The sequence below is a fragment of the Hemicordylus capensis genome, chromosome 4 (assembly GCF_027244095.1).
Source record: "Hemicordylus capensis ecotype Gifberg chromosome 4, rHemCap1.1.pri, whole genome shotgun sequence".
Taxonomy (NCBI): domain Eukaryota; kingdom Metazoa; phylum Chordata; class Lepidosauria; order Squamata; family Cordylidae; genus Hemicordylus; species Hemicordylus capensis.
In genome coordinates this window covers 30,738,071-30,759,239 of record NC_069660.1, presented here as the reverse complement: position 1 = coordinate 30,759,239, position 21,169 = coordinate 30,738,071, and the positions used below count along the sequence as shown (strand labels likewise).

At 46.0% G+C, this 21,169-nt stretch overlaps 1 protein-coding gene across 1 annotated transcript in view; it reads right to left on the bottom strand.

The window, feature by feature from the left end:
- Positions 1 to 13,024: 13,024 nt before the first annotated feature.
- KCNB1 (potassium voltage-gated channel subfamily B member 1) overlaps positions 13,025 to 21,169 on the bottom strand; it is a 393,304-nt gene continuing 385,159 nt past the window's right edge. Inside the window, exons 3-5 of the mRNA XM_053243527.1 lie at positions 16,690 to 16,817; positions 15,703 to 15,747; positions 13,025 to 13,113 (exon numbers count right to left, since the gene is read on the bottom strand). Of these exons, the coding sequence (XP_053099502.1) occupies positions 13,062 to 13,113; positions 15,703 to 15,747; positions 16,690 to 16,817 (225 nt within the window). The 3' untranslated portion in view covers positions 13,025 to 13,061. The remainder of the gene's footprint in view (positions 13,114 to 15,702; positions 15,748 to 16,689; positions 16,818 to 21,169) is intronic.

Below are 21,169 nucleotides of genomic sequence, written 5' to 3'. Positions count from 1 at the left end.
AAATGTGTCTTTAGTTATTTCTTAGCAGCTCTAATCTTAGCAGGAAGTGTGTTCCACAGCTCTGGGGCAACTACAGAGAAGGGTTGCCTTTGAGACGACACCGGACGAGCTGGCAGCACCCTCAGAGGTGTTGGGAATTCTCTCTGGTAAGAGATACTCTTCTATTACAGCAGAGTGCACAGAGGCAAAACCCAGCAGAGTCTGCCCAGGCATGTGTGTATGCTGAGAGTAAAAGAAACTTGGAGCCAGTTCATAGTTTCAAATCAATATAAGGAGCCTTATTGGAGAACTCCATTCTAGATAGGAAAGTGGAGAGATAGGACCTCTAATCTAGCTAGCTAGCTGGATGCAGAGGGATGGTTTCTGCATCTCTGCACACGTGGTGCAGGGAGAGAGCAGTGTGTGTGCTGCAAGGGAGAAGAAAGGGAAGGAAGAGGAAGTGGCTGGAAGGAAGGAAGTGTCCCTGAGATTAGCAATCTACATATCAAAGGGATAGTGTCGGAGCAGTAGAGAAGGGATGACCAATGTCTTGACCCCTCTAGCCCTCTGACTCACTAATCTGTCCCCCTCTGTCACTGAGGCATGAGCCAGCGCAGAGTCCTTCACTTCCAACAAGAGGAACCTCCTCTGAAGATCTTAAAAGGCGGTGGAGTTCATAACAAAGAAGGTGTTCTCTTCAATACCCCAGGCCCAAGCCATTAAGGGCTTTATAGAGAATAACCAGCACACTGTATTTTGCCCGGAAACCTATTGGTAGCCAGTGTAGTTCCTTTGAAACTGAAGTAATATGGTCTCTTTGGGACATCTCGGAGACCAATCTAGCAGCAGCATTCTGCACCAATTGCAGTTTCCGGACTACGTACAAAGGCAGCCCCACATAGAATGCATTGCAGTAGTCAAGCCTGGAGGGTATCAGCATGTGCACCACTGTCTTAAGGTCACTCACTTTCAGGAAAGGGTGCAGTTGATGAACCAGTCGAAGCTGATAAAAAGCACTCCTGGCCAGTGGCCACTAGAACAGTGGCCAATATCCCAAACTGCAGACCTGTTCCTTCTGGGGGAGAGTAACCCATTCAGAACTGGCAGATCTAGTTTGTAAAAAAATTGGAATAAGTAACAGAAATCTACAAACACAATATTGTATCAAAAAAACCCACCAAAAAACCACCAGTTGCTCTGTGAGTGCGGTTACCAAATCTGGAGAAATCGAAGTGGTTCCCTCTTTGAGGAATAAAGGATCTTTGGCTTTGAATGATTAAACTGTGAGCAGTCCTCTGGATTGTGTGGGTTTGAAGAAAAAAAATCTGAATAAGTCATGCTAAGTAAAAACCAAAGTAAATACTGTTGTTCAATTTAAATGCCACAATAGCTTCTTCTTTTTATGGTGGTACCATTTCCGGTTGAACTAATTTCTAGTTGAGTCCATTGTGCATGTTTTAAGAATGAACAATTTAATAATGATTTCCCTTTAGGCTTGCCAGTTCTTTAGAAGAGAAGAAAAAGGCAATTGCCCATTGTATATTTTTAAAAGTCGATAGCTTAACATTGGCATTGAGTGAAAGCATGTGGCTAGAGAGGAAGGGAACAGAAACCTCCCTGTTTTCCATTTGTCAGGTGGAAACCATATTTGACACATTTGTATTGGTGTTTGTTTGCAGGCAGCATGATCAACCAGGCTTGCATTGATGGAAAGTTTCGAGGTAGTAAGTGAGACTCTGTTTTGATTGGCGCCTATCTCTTTCACCCTCAAAGTACTAAGTCACTAAGAGAAATGTGAGTAGGTGAGATTTTGCATAGTTGGTGGCTGACATGTTGACTAATGAAGTGCTTGCACTTCGAGAAACTGTGGGGCTGCAAAAGGAGCCCTCGCCCAATTCCCCTGTCTTCCGGCTGTTTCACAAGAGTCTTTAGGTTCTGGAGCCCCCACAGCCCCTATCAGTGTGAGTACTTTGTTAGTCAGGATGTCAGCCAGTTTTTAAATTAATTGGTGAGGTTTTGTTTTGAAAAGTATGGGCTAGGTCTTAAGAACTACGCACAGAGTTCTGCATGCCGAACAGAGCTTACCCACCTCCTTTTCACTGCAGTCCCCTGCACCTCTCCAAAATGGATCCCGAGGAGGAGTGGCCCTTCCATGAGGTAGGGTGAGGCAGTCACCTCAGGCGTGGGCCCAAAGTGGGCATAGCCCCCCGCCCCAAGATCTCCACCTGAAGCTGCCATTTTACTTGCCTAACTATAAGTTGCAGGCACCATTTTGAATTCAGTAACATATGCATCCTCTCTGTCTTTTAAGACTCTACTGCTCCAGGACCTACAGTTTTTGTGGCAGTGGGAATAAGGAGGCACACAGGGGGCATATACTGGCGCCTTGCCACTATAGGTGCCATGCCAGGGACATCACTCCTGCCATCACCTTTCCTCACCCCACTGGGTCTTGTTATCCATTTTCTCCTCCTTGTCCCACTGGGGTGTGTGTCTCTTTCGCCTCACCTACATGAGCCACAGGGGTGTAGACACTATTGGGTGACCAGGTTCAAAGAACCCGGGCTGCTATCCCTCAGGGGCTGCACCTTGTGGCTCCGACATGCCCCCCCGTCCGGTGTCTGATGTCAGACACGGGGTGGGGGGGGCATGTGGATTAGCTCCCAAATGGGGCTGCGTGACCCTGTTTGAGAGTTAGATGGCCAGTGCTGCGAACGCAGCTCTGGCCTCGATCTAACTCCCAAACAGGGCTGGGTGGCCCCGTTCGGGAGCCAGACCACGCCGCCCATGTCTGATGTCAGATGCAGGGGTGGGGTCGGTGGCCGGACACAGGCCGCCGCTGGCCTCCCTCCGCCAATGATTAGCTATGAATGCCCCTGCCGCCACAGCCTAGACTGGTGACTTACTTACTTACTTACTTACTTACTTATTATCTTTGTATACTGCCCCAGACTCAAGTCTCAGGGCATTTTAAGACAAAACATAAGACAAATTAAAACAGAAATTAAAACATAAATCCACTTTCTGAACCTTTAAAAACAACAACTTTGAATTCACAGTAAAGCCTCGCAGAAAATCTGCAGTAAAGCCTGGTGTCTGGGAAAGCTCTGGATGATCTCAGTGGGCAGCGGGGCTCACAGGTGTCATCTTAATTACTCTGGTCCTAAGCTAAGACATAGTCTGAGAGTGCTCGATGATTTACTACATTTGTATCCTGCTCTTCCTCTGAGGAGACTAGAGGACATGGGTATGTTTATCTTCCCAACAAGCCTGTGAGGTAGGTTAGGCTGAAAGAGACCTGACAGTCCCAGCACAGTCAACCAGTGAGCCTCACGGCTGAATAGGGCTGGCTGTTGCTATCCCTGAGCAGCAGGCCCTGAGAATGATGAGCACCTGCCTGCAGATTGGGGGAGAGAATATCATATTATCCTTCACCTCAGGCAGCAACAGGCCTTGGTCAAGAAACCCTGAAAATGGTGTGGGAAGTGGCATAGGAAGGCTGTATGAGCAGGAATCCAGGATACCCTTCCTTTAGTCAGAGTTCTATCCACTACCTCAAAATGGGAAGAGCAATTATTTTCCCTCACTGCTGGAGTCCAAAAGCACCAATAGAAAGATGATGATGATGATAATGCAGCTTCCAAATGTGTTTTGTGTGTTTTTGCCTAAAAATAGCTCTGCCAACCTGGATTTGTTCCCATTTCCAACAGGTAATTTTCACTCTCCATTGATTTCAGTAGAAACCAGGATGTTTTTTATTTCCCATTTCACTCGCTCAAACCTGCTGTATCTCTGGAGTGCATTATGTTAAATGAGAGAGCAAAACTGAAGAATGAATTGATGAAACTTTACGATACGGGCATTACAGTTATGTTTCCAGCTAATGAAGTCAACCCTGGGTTAGCGAGCCAGCAGCATGTGTGTCTCGCAAAGGTCAGATATGGTTTGCATTGCATGTGAAAGTATGGAATCCAAATAGGAGATGGTGGTCGGTTTCCCCTATACAGTTACAGGAGTAAATTGCTTCTTCCACGATAAGGAGTCTTGTTGCATCAACCTGTGGTGACAGATCTTCAGAATTAAATTGTCAGTGTGTGCCAGCCTAGCTGAACAAACCTGAGGACACTGGATCCTTGTGTGGTTCTTAAAATAGGGCTGTAAAGATAACAACAATGGCAAGCAGCTGTCCTGGCCTTGAAGCTTCCCAGTCCCTTTATAAGAAAGCTGATAGGCTGCTCCTTTCTCTGCCAACCATAGTCAGCAACTAGTTTCCCTTGAGCTCCATTTGTACATGTGAATGACGGATGGTGGACCAGCCACACCTCAACTTCATGCCTCTTTTGCTTTTAGACTGGCTGTATCCCACAAGAGCGTGGTTCTGGCTCAGTGGGGCATTACAGTTATAAGGCCCTACTCTACCTAAAGCAAAGATATTTATTTATTTATTATTTATTTAAAATATTTATACCCTACCCGATGAAGGCAAAACTCTGTGATCTCTTAAACACAGAGTCCCGTATCCAGTCTGCACCCTATGAGTCATAAGCTGCAGTTATGCGCTATAAGATTTTCAAATCATATCAGTCTGCTACTAGATCATCTGACTGGAAGGCAATTAGAAGCAAGAGATGATTGGTTATGGAGTATGGCTTGTGTTGATGGGTGCTTCCTTTCAATCCAGTGCTTTGCATACATAACTCACACCCTGTTTAGGGACTAGTGCCTTATTTTGCTAGGAACAATATGATTGGTGTAAATTGCTGAGTTGTAAGCCCCTGATTGGTGCACCCTATGATCCTTTGTTTTTTCATACCTTATCTGTAACAGTATAAAATAGCCCTGCCAAGCTGAGAGGGTGTGCTTGCCTCCTTGGAAGGGAGATACCTGGCATGTGGTGATCAATAAAAGCTTGAACCTGATGGATGGCATGGCCTTCGCTCATTAAACAATCCCAAATTTCTCCGTCATGCTCCTCCAGTACTCTACTGTTCAGGGCAGCTACAACATTTATAAAATAGATACAATGCAAAACAAGACTAATAAAATTAACCAAATTAAGTTAAACAAGTTAAAAATACAAGCTAAAACCACAATCAGAATTACAGTTATTTTTAAAGTTTTGGGTTATTTAAAAAGCTAAAAACTGAGAATTATAAAAAACTTGTAGTGATCAGACTCCCCTCCTGCTAAAGAGTTAACCGGAAGTGAACCCTGTCTTGACTGACAGGCTGGTGAACTCCAGGGCTCAGTCAATGAGCATAACAGATGGGTGGGACTTAGAGAGTTGTTGCCAGGAAGAAGGGAGTTCTTTTTTAGAGAAAGAAGCTTGGCTGGAGGGGCTGAGGAGGACATGTGGCCATGGAGGTTGGCTGCAGGAGAGTGGCTCTGCAGATCCTTGAAAGACAGAAGAGCAGGAAGCTTGAATTCTCATCTGGAGATTGGTGAGTTCAAGGAAAGGAAGCCTGGGCTTTGGCTTCGGGAAGATTAATTTAGGAAAAGTTTGTTTAGTCAGACTTTGCATTAGAAACTTATATTTCATTGGTGTGCATGCTTTAGTAAATTCCTGATACTGCTTTATTATAGTTTGCCTGCAACGTAATTGAAATAAGAAACACTTGCCTTTGTCCATCCTACCTAGGGCATTGCAAAAGACTATAAACATTTAAACGTGCCTAAGACAACCTGTTTTTGTAATCTACTACAGTGAGGGAAATAAGTATTTGATCCCCTGCTGATTTTGTCCGTTTGCCCTCTGACACAGAAATGACCAGGCTATAATTGGAATGGTAGGTTTATTGTAGCTGTGAGAGACAGAATAACAACAAACAAACCCTCAAAAGCCCAGTGCCCAAAAGTCAGCGATGGAATCGCATTGTAGTGAGGGAAATAAGTATTCGATCCCCTATCAACCAGCAAGATTTCAGGCTCCCAGGTGTCTTTCCACTATATTCAGGTAACGAGCTGAGATGGGGAACACCCTCTGTAAGGGAGTGCTCCTAATCCCAGCTTGTTACAGTACCTGTATAAAAGACACCTGTCCATAGAAGCAAGCAATCACTCAGCTTCCAAACTCACCACCATGCCCAAGACCAAAGAGCTGTCGAAGGATGTCAGGGACAAGGTTGTAGACCTGCACAAGGCTGGACTGGGCTACAAGACTATCGCCAAGCAGCTTGGTGAGAAGGTGACTACAGCTGGCACGATAACTCGCAAATGGAAGAAACACAAAATAACTGTCAATCTCCCTCGGTCTGGGGCTCCATGCAAGATCTCACCTCGTGGAGTTGCAATGATCATGAGAACGGTGACAAAGCAGCCCAGAACTACACGGGGGGAACTTGTCAATGATCTCAGGGCAGCTGGAACCATAGTCACCAAGAAAACAATTGGTAACACACTACGCCGTGAAGGACTGAAATCTTGCAGTGCCCGCAAGGTCCCCCTGCTCAAGGCAGCACATGTACAGGCCCGTCTGCAGTTTGCCAATGCACATCTGAATGATCCAGAGGAGAACTGGGCGAAAGTGTTGTGGTCAGATGAGACCAAAATCGAGCTCTTTGGCATCAACTCAACTCGCCGTGTGTGGAGGAGGAGGAATGCTGCCTATGAGCCCAAGAACACCATCCCCACCGTCAAACATGGAGGTGGACACATTATGCTTTGGGGGTGTTTTTCTGCTAAGGGGACAGGACACCTTCACCGCATCGAAGGGACGATGGACGGGACCATGTACCGTCAGATCTTGGGTGAGCACCTCCTTCCCTCAGCCAGGGCATTGAGAATGGGTCGTGGATGGGTATTCCAGCATGACAATGACCCAAAACACACAGCCAAGGCAACAAAGGAGTGGCTCAAGAAGAAGCACATGAAGGCCCTGGAGTGGCCCAGCCAGTCTCCAGACCTTAATCCCATAGAAAATCTGTGAAGGGAGCTGAAGGTTCGGGTTGCCAAACATCAGCCTCGAAACCTTTCTGACTTGGAGAGGATCTGCAAAGAGGAGTGGGACAACATCCCTCCTGGGTTGTGTGCAAACTTGGTGGCCAACTACAAGAAATGTCTGACCTCTGTGATTGCCAACAAGGGTTTTGCCACCAAGTACTAAGACATCTTTTGTGAAGGGATCGAATACTTATTTCCCTCACTACAATGCAAATCCATCGCTGACTTTTGGGCACTGGGCTTTTGAGGGTTTGTTTGTTGTTATTCTGTCTCTCACAGCTACAATAAACCTACCATTCCAATTATAGCCTGGTCATTTCTGTGTCAGAGGGCAAACGGACAAAATCAGCAGGGGATCAAATACTTATTTCCTTCACTGTAAGTATGCTTAATTGTATCTAAGAAAGCTAGAAGGCCTCAGATAGAAGCGGTCTGCAGTAATTGAATAAAACTGTTTTCCTTAAGTCTTTTCTTTTCACAAGCCTCTCCAAGTTCGTTTTTAACTCAGGAAAGGGGGGGTGGGGAAAGGGGGATTTCTCTGGTGCAATCACATCCTCAAATGGTCAGAAACTATCAGTTTTCTCACCACGTGCAGGCTTGCACGTGGAAGATTTTTGTACTTACCCAAGAGCAAGATAGAGTTTTCCCTGGGATTCCACCCCAAGCCCAGGGACGTTCAAGCTCTGTCAATAAGAGGGGTGGTGGCGGCAGCATTAAAAACCTAGCGGGAATATAGAATAGTTTTAGGAGAAGCCTAGCCAGGCAGCTCAAGCAGGGATGATTCAGCAATTTTTTTCCCCTTACGGGGGCTTGCTCTAAGGCTTTAATCTCCTACAAAAATAAAGAACCTACCAGATATTAGCAACAGATGAAACATTTAAAAGCCTCTTTAAAAACAGATTTATTTAGTTAAAAAAACAACAACCACTGAGGGAGGGAACATGGCAAAGCTCTTCAGGGAAGGCATTCCAAAACCAAGGGGCCACAACCAAAAAGGATCTTATCAGTCAGGTTGGTAGTAGTGGTTTATTCATTGTGAGTTGGCCTAGGCCACTGCACAAACAAATCAAAACAAAACAGGTACAGCTAACCATACCCAGTCACATACAAAATACAGGAACCCATACCATCAGATAAAACTAAGTAAGTATGGATAGACTCAGGCTGTAAAGGCTGACATACTTAGTACAGAGTTTGCCTGTTATTTTAGCAAAGATATCCAAATGTTGCTAGTTTTCACAAAATCAGAATGAGTCTTCCCTTAAGAAAGTGCAAAAGCATCCAGGTCCAGTTCTTAGCTGGAAAGGACTCTCTCCCTAAAGGTTTGTGACATTTGAGTTGATCCTAATAAAGGATCAACTCAACTGAGCCACCTTACCGTAGCTTTTGGATTTCTCCCCCTAATGGACTAATATAACTGCCTGTGACTTTTTTTTTTTTTTAAGAATAGTGGCCCACATGTAGGGGTAGAAGCCAATCTACCCATGCTGCTGTGGACTCTCGTGGATTCTCCCTTGCTACTTTAGGGTCATTCACTTGCAGCAAAACACTGATGGTTTTGAGTATTTGTGCAAGACAATTCTGGAAGCACAGGTTAGATCAGAGACACTGTTGCTTGACCATCAGCAATCATATTTCCAATCTAACTAACTCTTCTGGAGTGGAGTGCGGTTTCAAGTATTTTTGTGCAAATATGCCAAAACACGGGGACTTTACTGCAAGCCTGCAGCCTGTGAGTTGCAAGAGCCCATAGCAGTGCATGTGTATTGGCTCTGCCCAATTAACACTGCACAAGATGTGGGCCACTGCATTTAGCTATGAAGGAGAGGGATCTAAAAATGGGAGGAACATAATCTTCTGTGTCCTGAAGATGGGACTTGGATGTGGGCAATGGGTGGTTACATGCCTTTCAGTCACTAGGAATTTCTACCCAATTTGTTTTTTGTTGTCACCACCAAAAACAAATCTCCAGAGTGCTTCTCAGATTAGACACTGCAGCGGGGTCATGGCGGATCTTGGAACTGTGCTTCCACACTTGCTGTGTCGTGACACTGCAGTCCCTATGCTGACAGCAGGGTGCCGTTCACATTTCCAATACCTTGTTTCGGATGTAATCGCTGTGATGTAGTGCTATGACGTCGTGTATCCAGTGTAAAAAGGTTGCTGTTTTTTCGGGTTGTTAGTTTCTGCGAGACTGCTCCTCCTGCTGTTTACATTTCAGATGCGATTTGCCTGAATGGAAGCATTTTGCTGCTGTTGAGCAGCTAACCTGGAAAGCGCCCACAAGCTTTCCCAAACACCAGCTGAACACAGCTTTGCTACACTTAAGGGTGGGGGGAGTTCATACAAGAGAACCATTTACAGCAACACCAGGACAGTGACAGAAGATGTCGTTTATACAGCCGATAGCATTATTTGGCATTGTTCCCCACGATTCACAGCTACTGAGCATTATATGCATCCTTTAAAAGTAGCACTTTGGTGTAGTGCTCAAAACAGCTTAACTTTAGGCACTTCCTGCCACAGTGAAGATGCTTGTCTGGTAAAGCTCCAGCTTTCCTAATAAGGCTACTGTATTTCTCCTTATGTCTGCTCTTTGACTGCTCTCTGCTTTTAAAAACACCAGTGTGTTCCAAGGCTTTTAAAAAGGAAAATTCAGAACTGCACAATTGTATGTTAATGTAATTTGTGTGTGTGAGGGATATGCACGAAGCAAGATTCGTGCACTGGTTCAGTACTGAACTGGTTCGAGGTCCGAACTGGTTTGGCACCACGGGGAGGGGAGCAGGGAGCGCGGGGAGAGGAGCGCACCGTGGGGAGAGGAGCAGGATCTTTTTTTTTTAAGGAGAGCACTGCAGGCCCTTACCTGCTCTCCACTGCTGCATGCAGCTTCCTGCTGAGGTGGCGCTTGTCCCAAGAAGCCATGTGCGATGCCAGCATGCACATGGCATCTGTGCATGCATGGATGACATTTGTGTGGTCAGCATGGTGTTGCTGGCCATACAAGTGACACCTGCGTACACATGGATGCCATGTGCATGCCAGCACCGCACGTGGCTTCTTGGGACAAGCGCCGCTGCAGCAGCAGGAAGCTGCATGCAGCAGCATAGAGCAGGTAAGGGCCTGCTCTCCTTTTAAAAAAAGATCCCGCTCCTCTCCTCGCGGCACTGAACCAGGGCATGAACCTCGGATCGTGCACATCCCTAGTGTGTGTGGCATGCAGTGCTATAAAACACATCTGTGTATTTTCTTCGTCAGTGTCACATAGTTTGTTGCTTAGAGTCACTTTCTATGACATGTAGAAGCTGGCATAGAGTGTGTGCAAATCTTCACAATTGAGGATTCGACAGCATTATTGCAGAAGCGTGTTATATTAATAGGTGACGACTCTGAGAGGAGCACAGAGCAGTAGCAGTAGAATCTACAGGAAGCATCTTTGGCAGGGGGAGGAGAAATTGGTCTTCTTGATCAGGACCTGGACTACTTTACTTTTCTGGTCGTTATCAGTCACTTTTTATATCAACTAACATAATACAACTTTTGCATGACTTGAATTTTGAATTGCACAAATGGTCTTTTAGAATTGCACTTTTCTTTGGAACTGCATGCTTTGGTTGCACGCTATTGTTGTTATGATTTTTTAAGCCCTCGCTGCTTTGTGCTTTGTGACATTTTATTTGGTCCTGATGAAAGTATTACCCTGCCAGTCAGTGCAGACAACCCTGGGCAGGGGGAGCCCGCCAGGCAATTTCATATGTATAACTCCGTATAAGGCAATTTCATATGACCCTAGTTAATCATACGAACTGGGCTCATATGAACTCAATAAAAATGCAAACCTCCTAAGCCTTTAGAACTGCAATTTACAAGCCATTTCTAAATCTCAAAGGAATGTTGCTTTATCCCATCATACCTCAATCTTCCCCTCCCCTCCCACCATTTTAATTGCAATTTTCTACCAGGGTACCTCAATCATTCAACAGATGGAGATTTTGAAAAGGCCAGAGCAGGTGTGAATATAAATGGCCAAATTCCACAGGTTTTAGAACCATTCTGTTCACAGCATGTCAGAGGAACAACAACAACAACAACAATCTCCTAATACCTGCTTTCAGTTATTCACCTCAGATCGCTTTCTACTGAACCAGGACCTCTTTGTTCTTAATTTGTTTTCACTGTTGCTCTGAGTGGATAAATCAATATTGAGTGGGCTGTATGAGAAAACAAGTCATATCTACTCCATCTATTTGTTACAGTGGAGGCAGAGAAAAGGGGCACTTATTTTTTTTAACAAAAGGAAGAAATATAAATGCAACAAAACTGAGAAAACAATAAATTCCATGTCTCTGAGAATAAAATTTTGGAGCATTAACAATACATACACTAGGGATGTGCACAAACCAAGGTTTGTGCACTGGTTTGGTGCCAAACCGGTTCAGACAAAGTACCTTACCTGCTCTGTGCTACCGCATGCAGCTTCCTGCTGCGGCCGCACTTGTCCCAAGAAGCCGCCCGAGGCACTGGCACAGTATGGTCAGCGACATAACCATGCAAATGGTGCCCGTGCATGTGTGGACACCATGTGTGTGCCAGCGCTGCGCACACAGCTTCTTGAGATAAGTGCCACTGTAGCAGGAATGCGGCAGTGGAGAGCAGGGGACTTCCAGCCATATCCAGCCAACGGGGGCAACGGGGCGGCAGGGAGGTATGATGACGCCCTGATCAGCTTTCTTAACAAAGGACGCTGGTGGGGGAAAGTGGCCGGAGGGGTAAGTGTACCCTCCACCCCCTCTTAAAGTGACACCCCCGCCACCTTCAAACCACCCCGTCACAGTTCCATGTACATCCCTAACAAAAGGTTGATGCCATCTGGAGCTGGATCTCCAACAAGCTTTTCCTAAGTTATTTTCTTCAGAGAACCTGACAGAGATCTGAACCTCACTTCAACCCTTCAGTTCAGATCTTGGGTTCTCTGAAGGAAATAGGTGAGGATATGCCTGAGATTGGTCACAACGTCACCCAAATGCAGTAGCCAACATAGTCTAACCAAGAATGGAAGCTTCCTTCCTTCCTTCCTTTCTTGATTGCATTTATATCCTGCTCTTCCTCCGAGGAGATCAGTACATGCTTATTTTTATCCTCACAATATCCCTATGAAGTAGGTTACGCTGAGAGAGACATGACTGGCCCAGAGTCAACCAGTGAGTTTCATAGTTGAATGGGAATTTGAACTTGAGTCTTCCCGATCATAGTCCAACACTCTAACCACTACATTATGCTGGCTCTCATGTGGAGTTGGGAAGGGGGAGCACACACACACACACACACACACACACACCCGAGCTGCAGGATGGCTCAACTTCAACCAAGGTTTCTTGTGCCATCTGAACCCATCCAATCTCTGTTAAACCAGTTTAGGTCTGTGATGTAGGTAAAGGTAAAGTGTACTATTGAGTCGGTGTCAACTCCTGGCACCCACAGAGCCCTGTGGTTGTCTTTGGTAGAATACAGGAGGGCTTTATCATTGCCTCCTCCTGCGCAGTAAGAGGTGATGCCTTTCAGCATTTTCCTATATCGCTGCTGTCCGATATAGATGTTTCTGGCTTGCTAGTCAAGTCATTTCCCCACTGCTTGCCTTTATATTCTTAAGTTAACAGTCCAGTGGCCATAACATCTCCCCAGTATGCTGGAGAAAGGTGGTTCAAGAAAGCCACTAAATGTGGGTGTGTGTGAAGTTATATCTTGAAATAACTGGCCTGTAAGAGCTCCCCACTATGCTAATGTCTAAGCTCAGCCACTGTATTTTGTTTCTGTCTGAGATTCCCCACCCTCACCCCGTGCGCTGCTAAGAAAGGCAGATTTTGCAAGGAAGAGCCATTCAGGAAACTTGAGAGACTAAAGAATATAACATGCAGTTAGGCACAGACTCCTTCAGTAATGTGCCTTTCTGTAGGGTCAGTGAGGCGAACACATAATTAGCTGAATGAAAAGGATGTTTAATGGAGTACAGCCCTGGCTGATTTCATCTCCTTTGTCTCCTGTCTCTCCACCACCTGTTTCACAAAAGAGTAATAATATTATATGACCCAAAAACCAATTTTTGTGCTCAGAATATACAATCAGAAATTTATGTTCTTTTCCCTCTAATAATCAGCAGCAGGTGTTTTGAGCAACATCAGGGGGAACACTTTGATGCTGTTGGAAAGCAAGTCAGAAAAGAGAGAGGAGTTAAAACACTGATGATGAATTAATACTTTCAAATGGGGAGGTTCAAAATATTATCAATTTATTACTATCGATCTAGAGCAAGGTTGCACAATTTCGGCCTTCTTGCAGATGTTGGACTGCAACTCCCATCATCCCTGGCTATTGGCCACTGTCCCTGGGGATGATGGATTTTGTAGTCCATCAACAACTAGAGGGCCGGAGTTGTGCAGCCCTGCTCTAGAGAGTAGCATACACAATGAGGTTGTGAGCATGAACTCATTTTCCAGGGCCTCGGAGGGCCAGGTGGGAGGCAAGATTGCTTGCCCCTACGTTCCCCCATATGACTGCTGCCGCCGCCCCACTTTGCTGTGGTGAATGAGTGCTGCTGTTGTGAGTACCGCAGCAACAAAGAAAGGCTGGCGGAAAGGTGCCTGGACCCCAGAAAGTCCACAATGTACTATGCTGCTCACATGGTGCATGGAAGTCATTCTAAAGACCAGAGAGGAGAGCTGGTCTGGTGGTAGCAAGCATGACTTGTCACCTTAGCTAAGCAGGATCCGCCCTGGTTGCATATGAATGGGAGACTAGAAATGTGAGCACTGCAAGATATTCCCCTCAAGGGATGGAGCTGCTCTGGGAAGAGCATCTAAGTTCCAAGTTCCCTCCCTGGCAGCACCTCCAAGATAGGGCTGAGAGAGATTCCTGCCTGCAACCTTGGAGAAGCCGCTGCCTGTCTGTGAAGACAATACTGAGCTAGATAGACCAGTGGTCTGACTCAGTAGATGGCAGCTTCCTACCTATGAGTGTTCCTTCCCCTGACCTTTAGGGTAGCACAGGCTGCTGGCAGCCCAGACGAGGCTGCAGGCAAACTGTGCTGCCACACGACCAGGTGGTAGGTTAGGAGGGTGCACACACACACCTTCTTATCTCACTTTTAGCCTAGGTAAAAAACCCAGGTTCCTGGTGGGGCAGCACTGGGATTGGGCCTGATCCTGGTGCTCCACGCAACCAGCCCTACCCAGGTAGGGCTGTGTAGGCTTGCTCATGGGAACAGCCTTAAAGAGTAACTTACAGAAAGAGATAGGTCCCTGCCCCACTGAGTTTGCAAACATTTTGCAAACAAAATGTTGCCAGTGGGCAAGACAACAGGAAGATGTAGGAATGGGAGGCTCAAGGCTAACAGGATGAACATTGATGATTAGATTTTTATCCCACCCTTCCTCCAAAAAGCTTTTCCTCACAACAAGCCTCTGAGGTAGGTGGTTGAGAGACAAGGACTGGCCATATGGTCACCCAATGAACTTTATGCCTGAGCAGGGATATGAATCTTTATGCCTAGAGCAGGGGGTGGTGCCCCCTCAGCTAAATGAGGCACTCATCAGGCCCCTCCTAAAAAAGCCCTCATTGTACCAAGATGACTTAAATAACTTTTGACCAGTTTCAAACCTCCCCTTCTTGGGCAAGGTGTTGGAGAGCATGGTGGCATCTCAGCTGCAGTCAGTCCTGGATGCATCTGATTACTTAGATCAGGGTTTCTCAACGTGTGGGTCCCCAGATGTTATTGGACTTCAACTCCCATAATCCCCAGCCCCAGTGGCCTTTGGTTGGGAATTATGGGAGCTGAAGTCCAATTACATCTGGGGACCCACACGTTGAGAAACCCTGACTTAGATCCTTTCCAGTCTGGCTGGATATGGGACGGAAATTGACTTGGTCACCCTGGTGGATGACCTACGCCGGGACATAGACAGAGGGCGTGTGACTCTGTTGATCCTCCTGGACCTCTCAGAGGCTTTCAATACCATTGACCATGGTATCCTTTTGGGATGTCTATCTGGCTTGGGACTTGGGGGCACAGTTATATGGTGGCTCCACTCCTACCTGGAGGGCTGTACCCAGAAGGTGGTGCTGGGGATGCCTGCTCCACCCCTTGGCCTTTGGCCTATGGGGTGCCACAAGGATCTATTCTGTCCCCCATGTAACATTTACACGAAACCTCTGGGAGAGGTCATCCATGGATGTGGGCTGTGGTGCCATCAGTGATTAGCAATCACCATGCTATGTTTGCTCTCTGTGAATATGAGCAAACACAAGTACGCATATTTAGGCTTCATTTCAGTTGCAGGAGTGACAGGTCAGAACTCAGGCATGAAGCCAAAGACTTCACTTAAGAAAGGGAATTTGAGGTATGATTTAAAGGAAGAGGTGGCATGACCACATAAGTGTTCTATAAGATGCCATCCAAATAGTGGGAGGAATGTGTAAGAAAACATAGCCTTGAGATGAGTGAATCTTTACATAAAAAACAAAAGAGTCTTCTTCTTGTTGTTGTTGTTGCTGGGCATGCAAATAGATATGAGGTGAGAGTGTCATTTTTAAAAAATAATGGATGGGTGCTGATGTCACAAAAGCACTGATGGCTCTCTAAAACAGAGGAAAGCCATGCCATTCCCTTATGCAGTTTCTAGGGGATGGGGAGGCTGTTCCTAGAGATGTGGAGGCCGGGAGGACCCCCCACCCTTTTCAGCATTTCCCCAGGCTTCCAAATCTCTAGCTGTTTTTGCATGTACAAGTTACCTTCTTCTCCATCTCAGGACTCCAACGGTACCTTTCCTCCTGTCCCTGCCACAAATTGTTCAAAAGAAAAGGCAGATCAATGTGTGAAACATGATTACTACAGACCATTTTATTGCATGACGCATGCAATTAAATACGCAGGCTACCCGCAGTTTCCTGGATGTGTTTCCAGCATGCCTGCTGGCAATGAATTGAGTTGTCCACCTCTGTTCCAACGCGCGTCAGAGGATGCTCCTAGTTCTCTGAGTGGGAGAGCTTGCCTATAGCACAGACAGCCCTGATGCTGGCCAGCCAAAGCAATTAACAACCCCAAATTCCAGCCAGCAAGGAAAGTGAGAATAAATGTTACTTTGTCCCTAGCTGCCAGGATCTTCCTGCCCACTAGTTTAACAAAAGAAGACAGAGTGGGAGCCTCTGGGAACTGGGTCACTGGCAGTTCCACTACGGCAGGACTTTCTTAATTAAGGCTGAAAAGGAAACTCCCCAGTGGCTGGCAGTAAAGATTGTATGCCGAAGGGGCAGATAAAGCAGGCTGTGTGCTTGGTGTGGTCTCAGCAAACGGGCATGATTATTTGAGTCAAGGCCACTGCTGTTCTTATCTCTCTTGGTAAATATTGTATTCTGTCTAGTAATATTTTGTGTTATGTTCCCAACAACAAACTTGTTGGGCAGTTTGTCCCAAGGAGGATCCTGTAGAGAGTGTGGGTGGGGGCAGGGTGGAGTCAGAAAGGAAAAGGGAGGGGAAGGAGAAGGAGAAAATGGAGTTGTTTCTGAATAAATCCTTCATTAAATCTACATAAGATTACTGTGTGTTTATGAGGGAAGGGTAAAGTAGTGCCGTCGAGTTGGTGTCGACTCCTGGCGGCCACAGAGACCTGTGGTTTTCTTTGGTAGACTACAGGAGGGGTTTACCATTGCCTCCTCCTGCGCAGTATGAGATGATGCCTTTCAGCATTTTCCTATATTATTGCTGCCCAATATACGTACCAGCGGGGATTCAAACCAGCAACCTCTTGCTCCCCAGGCAAGTTACTTCTCCGCTGTGCCATTAGGTGGCTCATGAGGGAAGGGAAGCAGGCAGGTATAAAACAGAAAACGGAGCTGGTTCTGTTTTCCTGCAAGGATAAAAAGTATTGATTAGGACCTGCAATGAGGCATCCCCATATTTTATGTATTGATTTTAATCATATTTCTATACCGCCTGGTAATATAGACATCTCCAGGCGGTTTACAAAGTTAAAACAGAACTGATATAAAAATAATATAAAGCAGTTAAAATTCATAAAACTGGTGAAAACAATCTCAGTGGATAAAAACAGATTAAAATTTAAAATTAAATTAAAAGCCTGGGAAAACAGGTAAGTCTTGAGTAGGGGTGTGCACAGAACCATTCGGCAGCTTTCATAGGAACAGGCAGCTTTCCTGCTTTGAATAACCACTGCACATCACCTCCAATCTCCTTTTGTAATATGGAAGAAGTTTGGATCATAGCCATATTACACAAATCACACCCCTCTAATTCGGCAGAGGCGCTTTTCACAGTCGTGATTCCCTTTATATTAAGTAGCAGGAGAGCAATTGGCCCTATTAAAACCCACCACAGCATCCCTACAGTGGCTGTTTTGGGTGTCTGCCTTGTGTTTCATTTAGACTGAGCTCTTTGGGAACAAGGAACAACTCCCCCCTTATTCTTTTTTCTTTATAAACCATGTTTAGAACCTTTTGTTGTTGAAAAGTGGTGTGTGAGTGTGAGTGTGTATGTGTGTGAGAGTTTTCCTGCCATTCTTCCAAGGAGCTCAGGGTGGCATAGATGGTTCTTCCCCACCATTTTATCTATACAACAGTCTTGTAAGGTGGATCAGGATGAGAGTAGTTGACTGACCTGGGGCACCCAATGGACTTCTCAGCTGATTATTTATTTATTTATTTTATTCATCACATTTATATACCGCCCAAACTTTAGTCTCTGGGCAGTTTCTGATTAGAGATCTAAATGATAATCATTCACTTTTATGGGCAATTAGTACATCCAGTTAGATTTTTAAGGGCTCATTTCAGCCTATTCAATTTCTTTTACATAATCTGCCAGGTCCATTGGACGAATTCTACATCAAATATTTCCTTAAAGATGTGAATTCGTCTTTGTTCTGCAATAGGAGTTTGTCGCACTCTGCTCATTAATGGTTAGGTTCAATGTAAAGTTATGTTATTAATATGGCTATATTTAAAATATTATATTGTTTTAGATATTGTGTTATTGGTCAAAGACCATAATAAAGACTGACTAAATGACTGACTGGCCTATTCCATTCTGGTTTTGGCTAGGAATGGGTTAGTCATGTTTTACTAATGCATCAATTTAATTCCTAAGCCATGACAAATCCCAGGCATCATGGTGCCTACAAATTTAATTATGGCACCTAGACTAGGATATTCAGAGGTACAGTTAATAAAATCTTTATTTGTCCCAGGCGGCCCTGTTTCTGTTCTGTTCCAAAGGGGATAAAGAGAAGCCCATTAACCCTTCTCAATCTTTGTCACTAAGTCTGATAATTTTGTCAGGTGTCCATTGTCTGCAAGGCCTGTCCTAAGTTCACATGTGTATGCAACAACTCCTGCAGTTTTCAGCAAAAAACTTATTTATGAAATTGCCATTTTGTGCTGTTCCAAGCAGTTCCATCCTGACTGTGAAGGGTTAATACTTGTAGAAAAGTTTCAGTTATCACACATTGTTCTAGGAATACAGAAATATAGGAAGCTGCCTTTTACCAATTCAGACCATTGGTCCATCTGCCTCAGTGTTGTCTACGCTAAATGGCAGCAGCTTCTCTATGGTTTCAGACAGGAGTCTTTCCCAGCACTACCTAGAGCTTTCCAGACAGCAAGCTTTACCACGTGCTTACTGCGAGTTTGAATTTACCCCCAAAACCGATGCAGAAAGTTTATTTTTTACCCTAGATATAAATCAGGCTAGGCTCTACCGCGCAATGCAAAACCCGAATCATGTGTGAAGTGCTCCTCAATATCTCACACAGACTTCAGCACAAATCCAGACAATGTGCAAACGCATACCCTCCATTCTGAGCTAAAACTCCCGTCTGGAAATGCTTCTGGGAGTTATTCGCACATGGCTTCATGCTGCAGGGTAAATGTCGAGCAAAGCCAATTCGAAGTACACTTGCGGCATTGAGGGAAGCAGCCCCTCCCCTCTACTCTCGGGTTTGCTTTTGATGCAAGTTCACATAGTGTTTTCCTTCTAGCCAATGGTGGCGAGGCGGGCGGGGGGGGGGGAGAGGGAGAGAGTACTGAAGAGCTACATCTGCATTTCTAAAGAGAGTATCCTTCTTATCATGCTATTGATTCTACGTAGCCTCTCCCTATTTGCTCAGCCTTTTCAGAAAAAGTAGCTTAAAACCAGCATTTTAAAAAACCGGAAATACCTTGAGATAAGCTAGAATTCACAAGACAAAGCCTGACTTTGTGTGTGGAGTGGGTCCAAGGATCTTGAAAGGACTTCGGGGTAAGTTTGGCTCGTGTGTGAACACACACACTCTCCCCTGACAGGAGCTTCAGGGTAGAAGCCCTGTCTGTAAAGCCTCCTGGAGATGTCAAAGATTGAACCTGGGACTTTTTGCATGCAAAGCAGATGCTCTGCTACTGAGCTATGGTAACATCCCCAACAGTGGCGTAGGGAGAACACCATCAGCCCCTGTCCAGCCCACCATCAGCAGCCCCTCACCACCCAAGCCATGCCCCCTGTGTCTGATGTCAAAAGCACAAGGGGCATGGTTGTGCCTGCAAACAAAGGCTGCGCGGCCCCACTTGCAAGTAAATACTAAATTACAGTCAGCGCTGCAGATGTCGGAGCACCTTTCCCTGCTTGTAAAGGCAGGGAGACGCGTTCCTGGGCAGGCTGGGCGCCCAGCACTGGCTGAAGATGCTAAAAATTGGAACTGCGCAGCCCGTTTTTAGTAAATTACATTAAATTTAGTATTTATTCACAAATGGGGCCGTGTGGCCTCATTTGCAGATGCGATCACATCCCCTGTGTGTCTGACAAAGGGGTATGGCTGGGGTGCCAGGCGTGGCCCCTGAGCATGGCGGCCCAGGTTCTTTGATCCTACCCGTGCAATGGTGGCTCCACCCCTGATCCTCAAAATGGCATACATGGGTCTCCCATACAGGCACTGACTACACCAAGACTTGCTTAGCTTCAGCAAGAAGGCTGGATTACATGCCCTTATACCATAATCTGGGACCCATTCTCAAGAGTTGATAAAGCATCCCACTGTTTTTTGGAATCCAGTTTGATTTTTAAGGTGACATTCCAGCCCGTTCCATTCCGGCTTTTACACTGTCCCTCTCTTGAGTAATATCCACATAGAATTTCATGCTTCCATCTTGAATTAAACTTTTAAGCATAATTAATTTGTATTCTTGTGATAACTGCACATTACCTCAATTATTATCATTTTCAAATTCTTTGTTATAATACAAAACATTTTAAGGAGGCAGTCTGGGACTAAATTTGTCTTTAACTTTTAACTAATTAATGTAGAGCAAGCTTTTAATTAATTAGCCTTTATGGCTGATATGTCTTAGCACAGTACTAACTAGAGCACATCCTTCAAGGAAACTGGGGAGCTCCTGTTCTCACTTATAAGCCTGCCTCATGCTGGTAGCATTTTTTAAGGTCTCAGCTAGTGGTTTGTTTGCTTGCTTTTAAATATACATCCCACTCTTCCTCCAAGGAGCCCAGAGCAGTGTACTTAGTTATGGTGATCCTCACAACTACGGATGCACATGGAACTGGTTCGGAGGCCCTTTATAGGCCTCCAAACCGGTTCAAAAGGTGGCCGGTTCTGCTGGTTCAATGGCGCCAGGGATGCCGCTTTAAGTGCGGGGTATGGTGCACTTACCCCTCCCCCTGCTCTGCCCCCTCTGGCACTCCTTTATTCCGAAGATAATCGGGGCGGCAGAGTACCTCCCTGCTGCTCCGTTGTCCGGATACAACCGGAAGTATTTGCTGTGCCTGCAGCGGATACTTCCAGTTATATCTGGACAATGGGGCCACGGGGTGGCAGGGAGGTAATCTGCCACCCCGATTAACTTCGGAATAAAGGAGCGCTGGAGGGGGAAGAGCGGAGGGAGGGGTAAGTGCACCCTACCCCTTTAAGGGGCCCCTTTAAGGCAGGGAAGAGCTGCTCCTGGCTGTGCTGCAAAGGCAGCGCCAGCCTAAGTAGCTCCGAAGGGGCCGCTTCCAAGGGAAGAGCCACTCCTGGCTGCGCTGAGAATGCAGCACCAGCCTTCGTTTAGCTCCCGAATGGAGCCTCGTGGCACCGTTTGGGAGCCAGACCACGCCCCCCACATCTGACATCCGATGCGGGGGCATGGCTAGCCCCCCATCTGATGTCAGAGGCGGGGTGTGGGGTGAGTGGGGCCGCCGCCACACACGGGCCACTGGCAG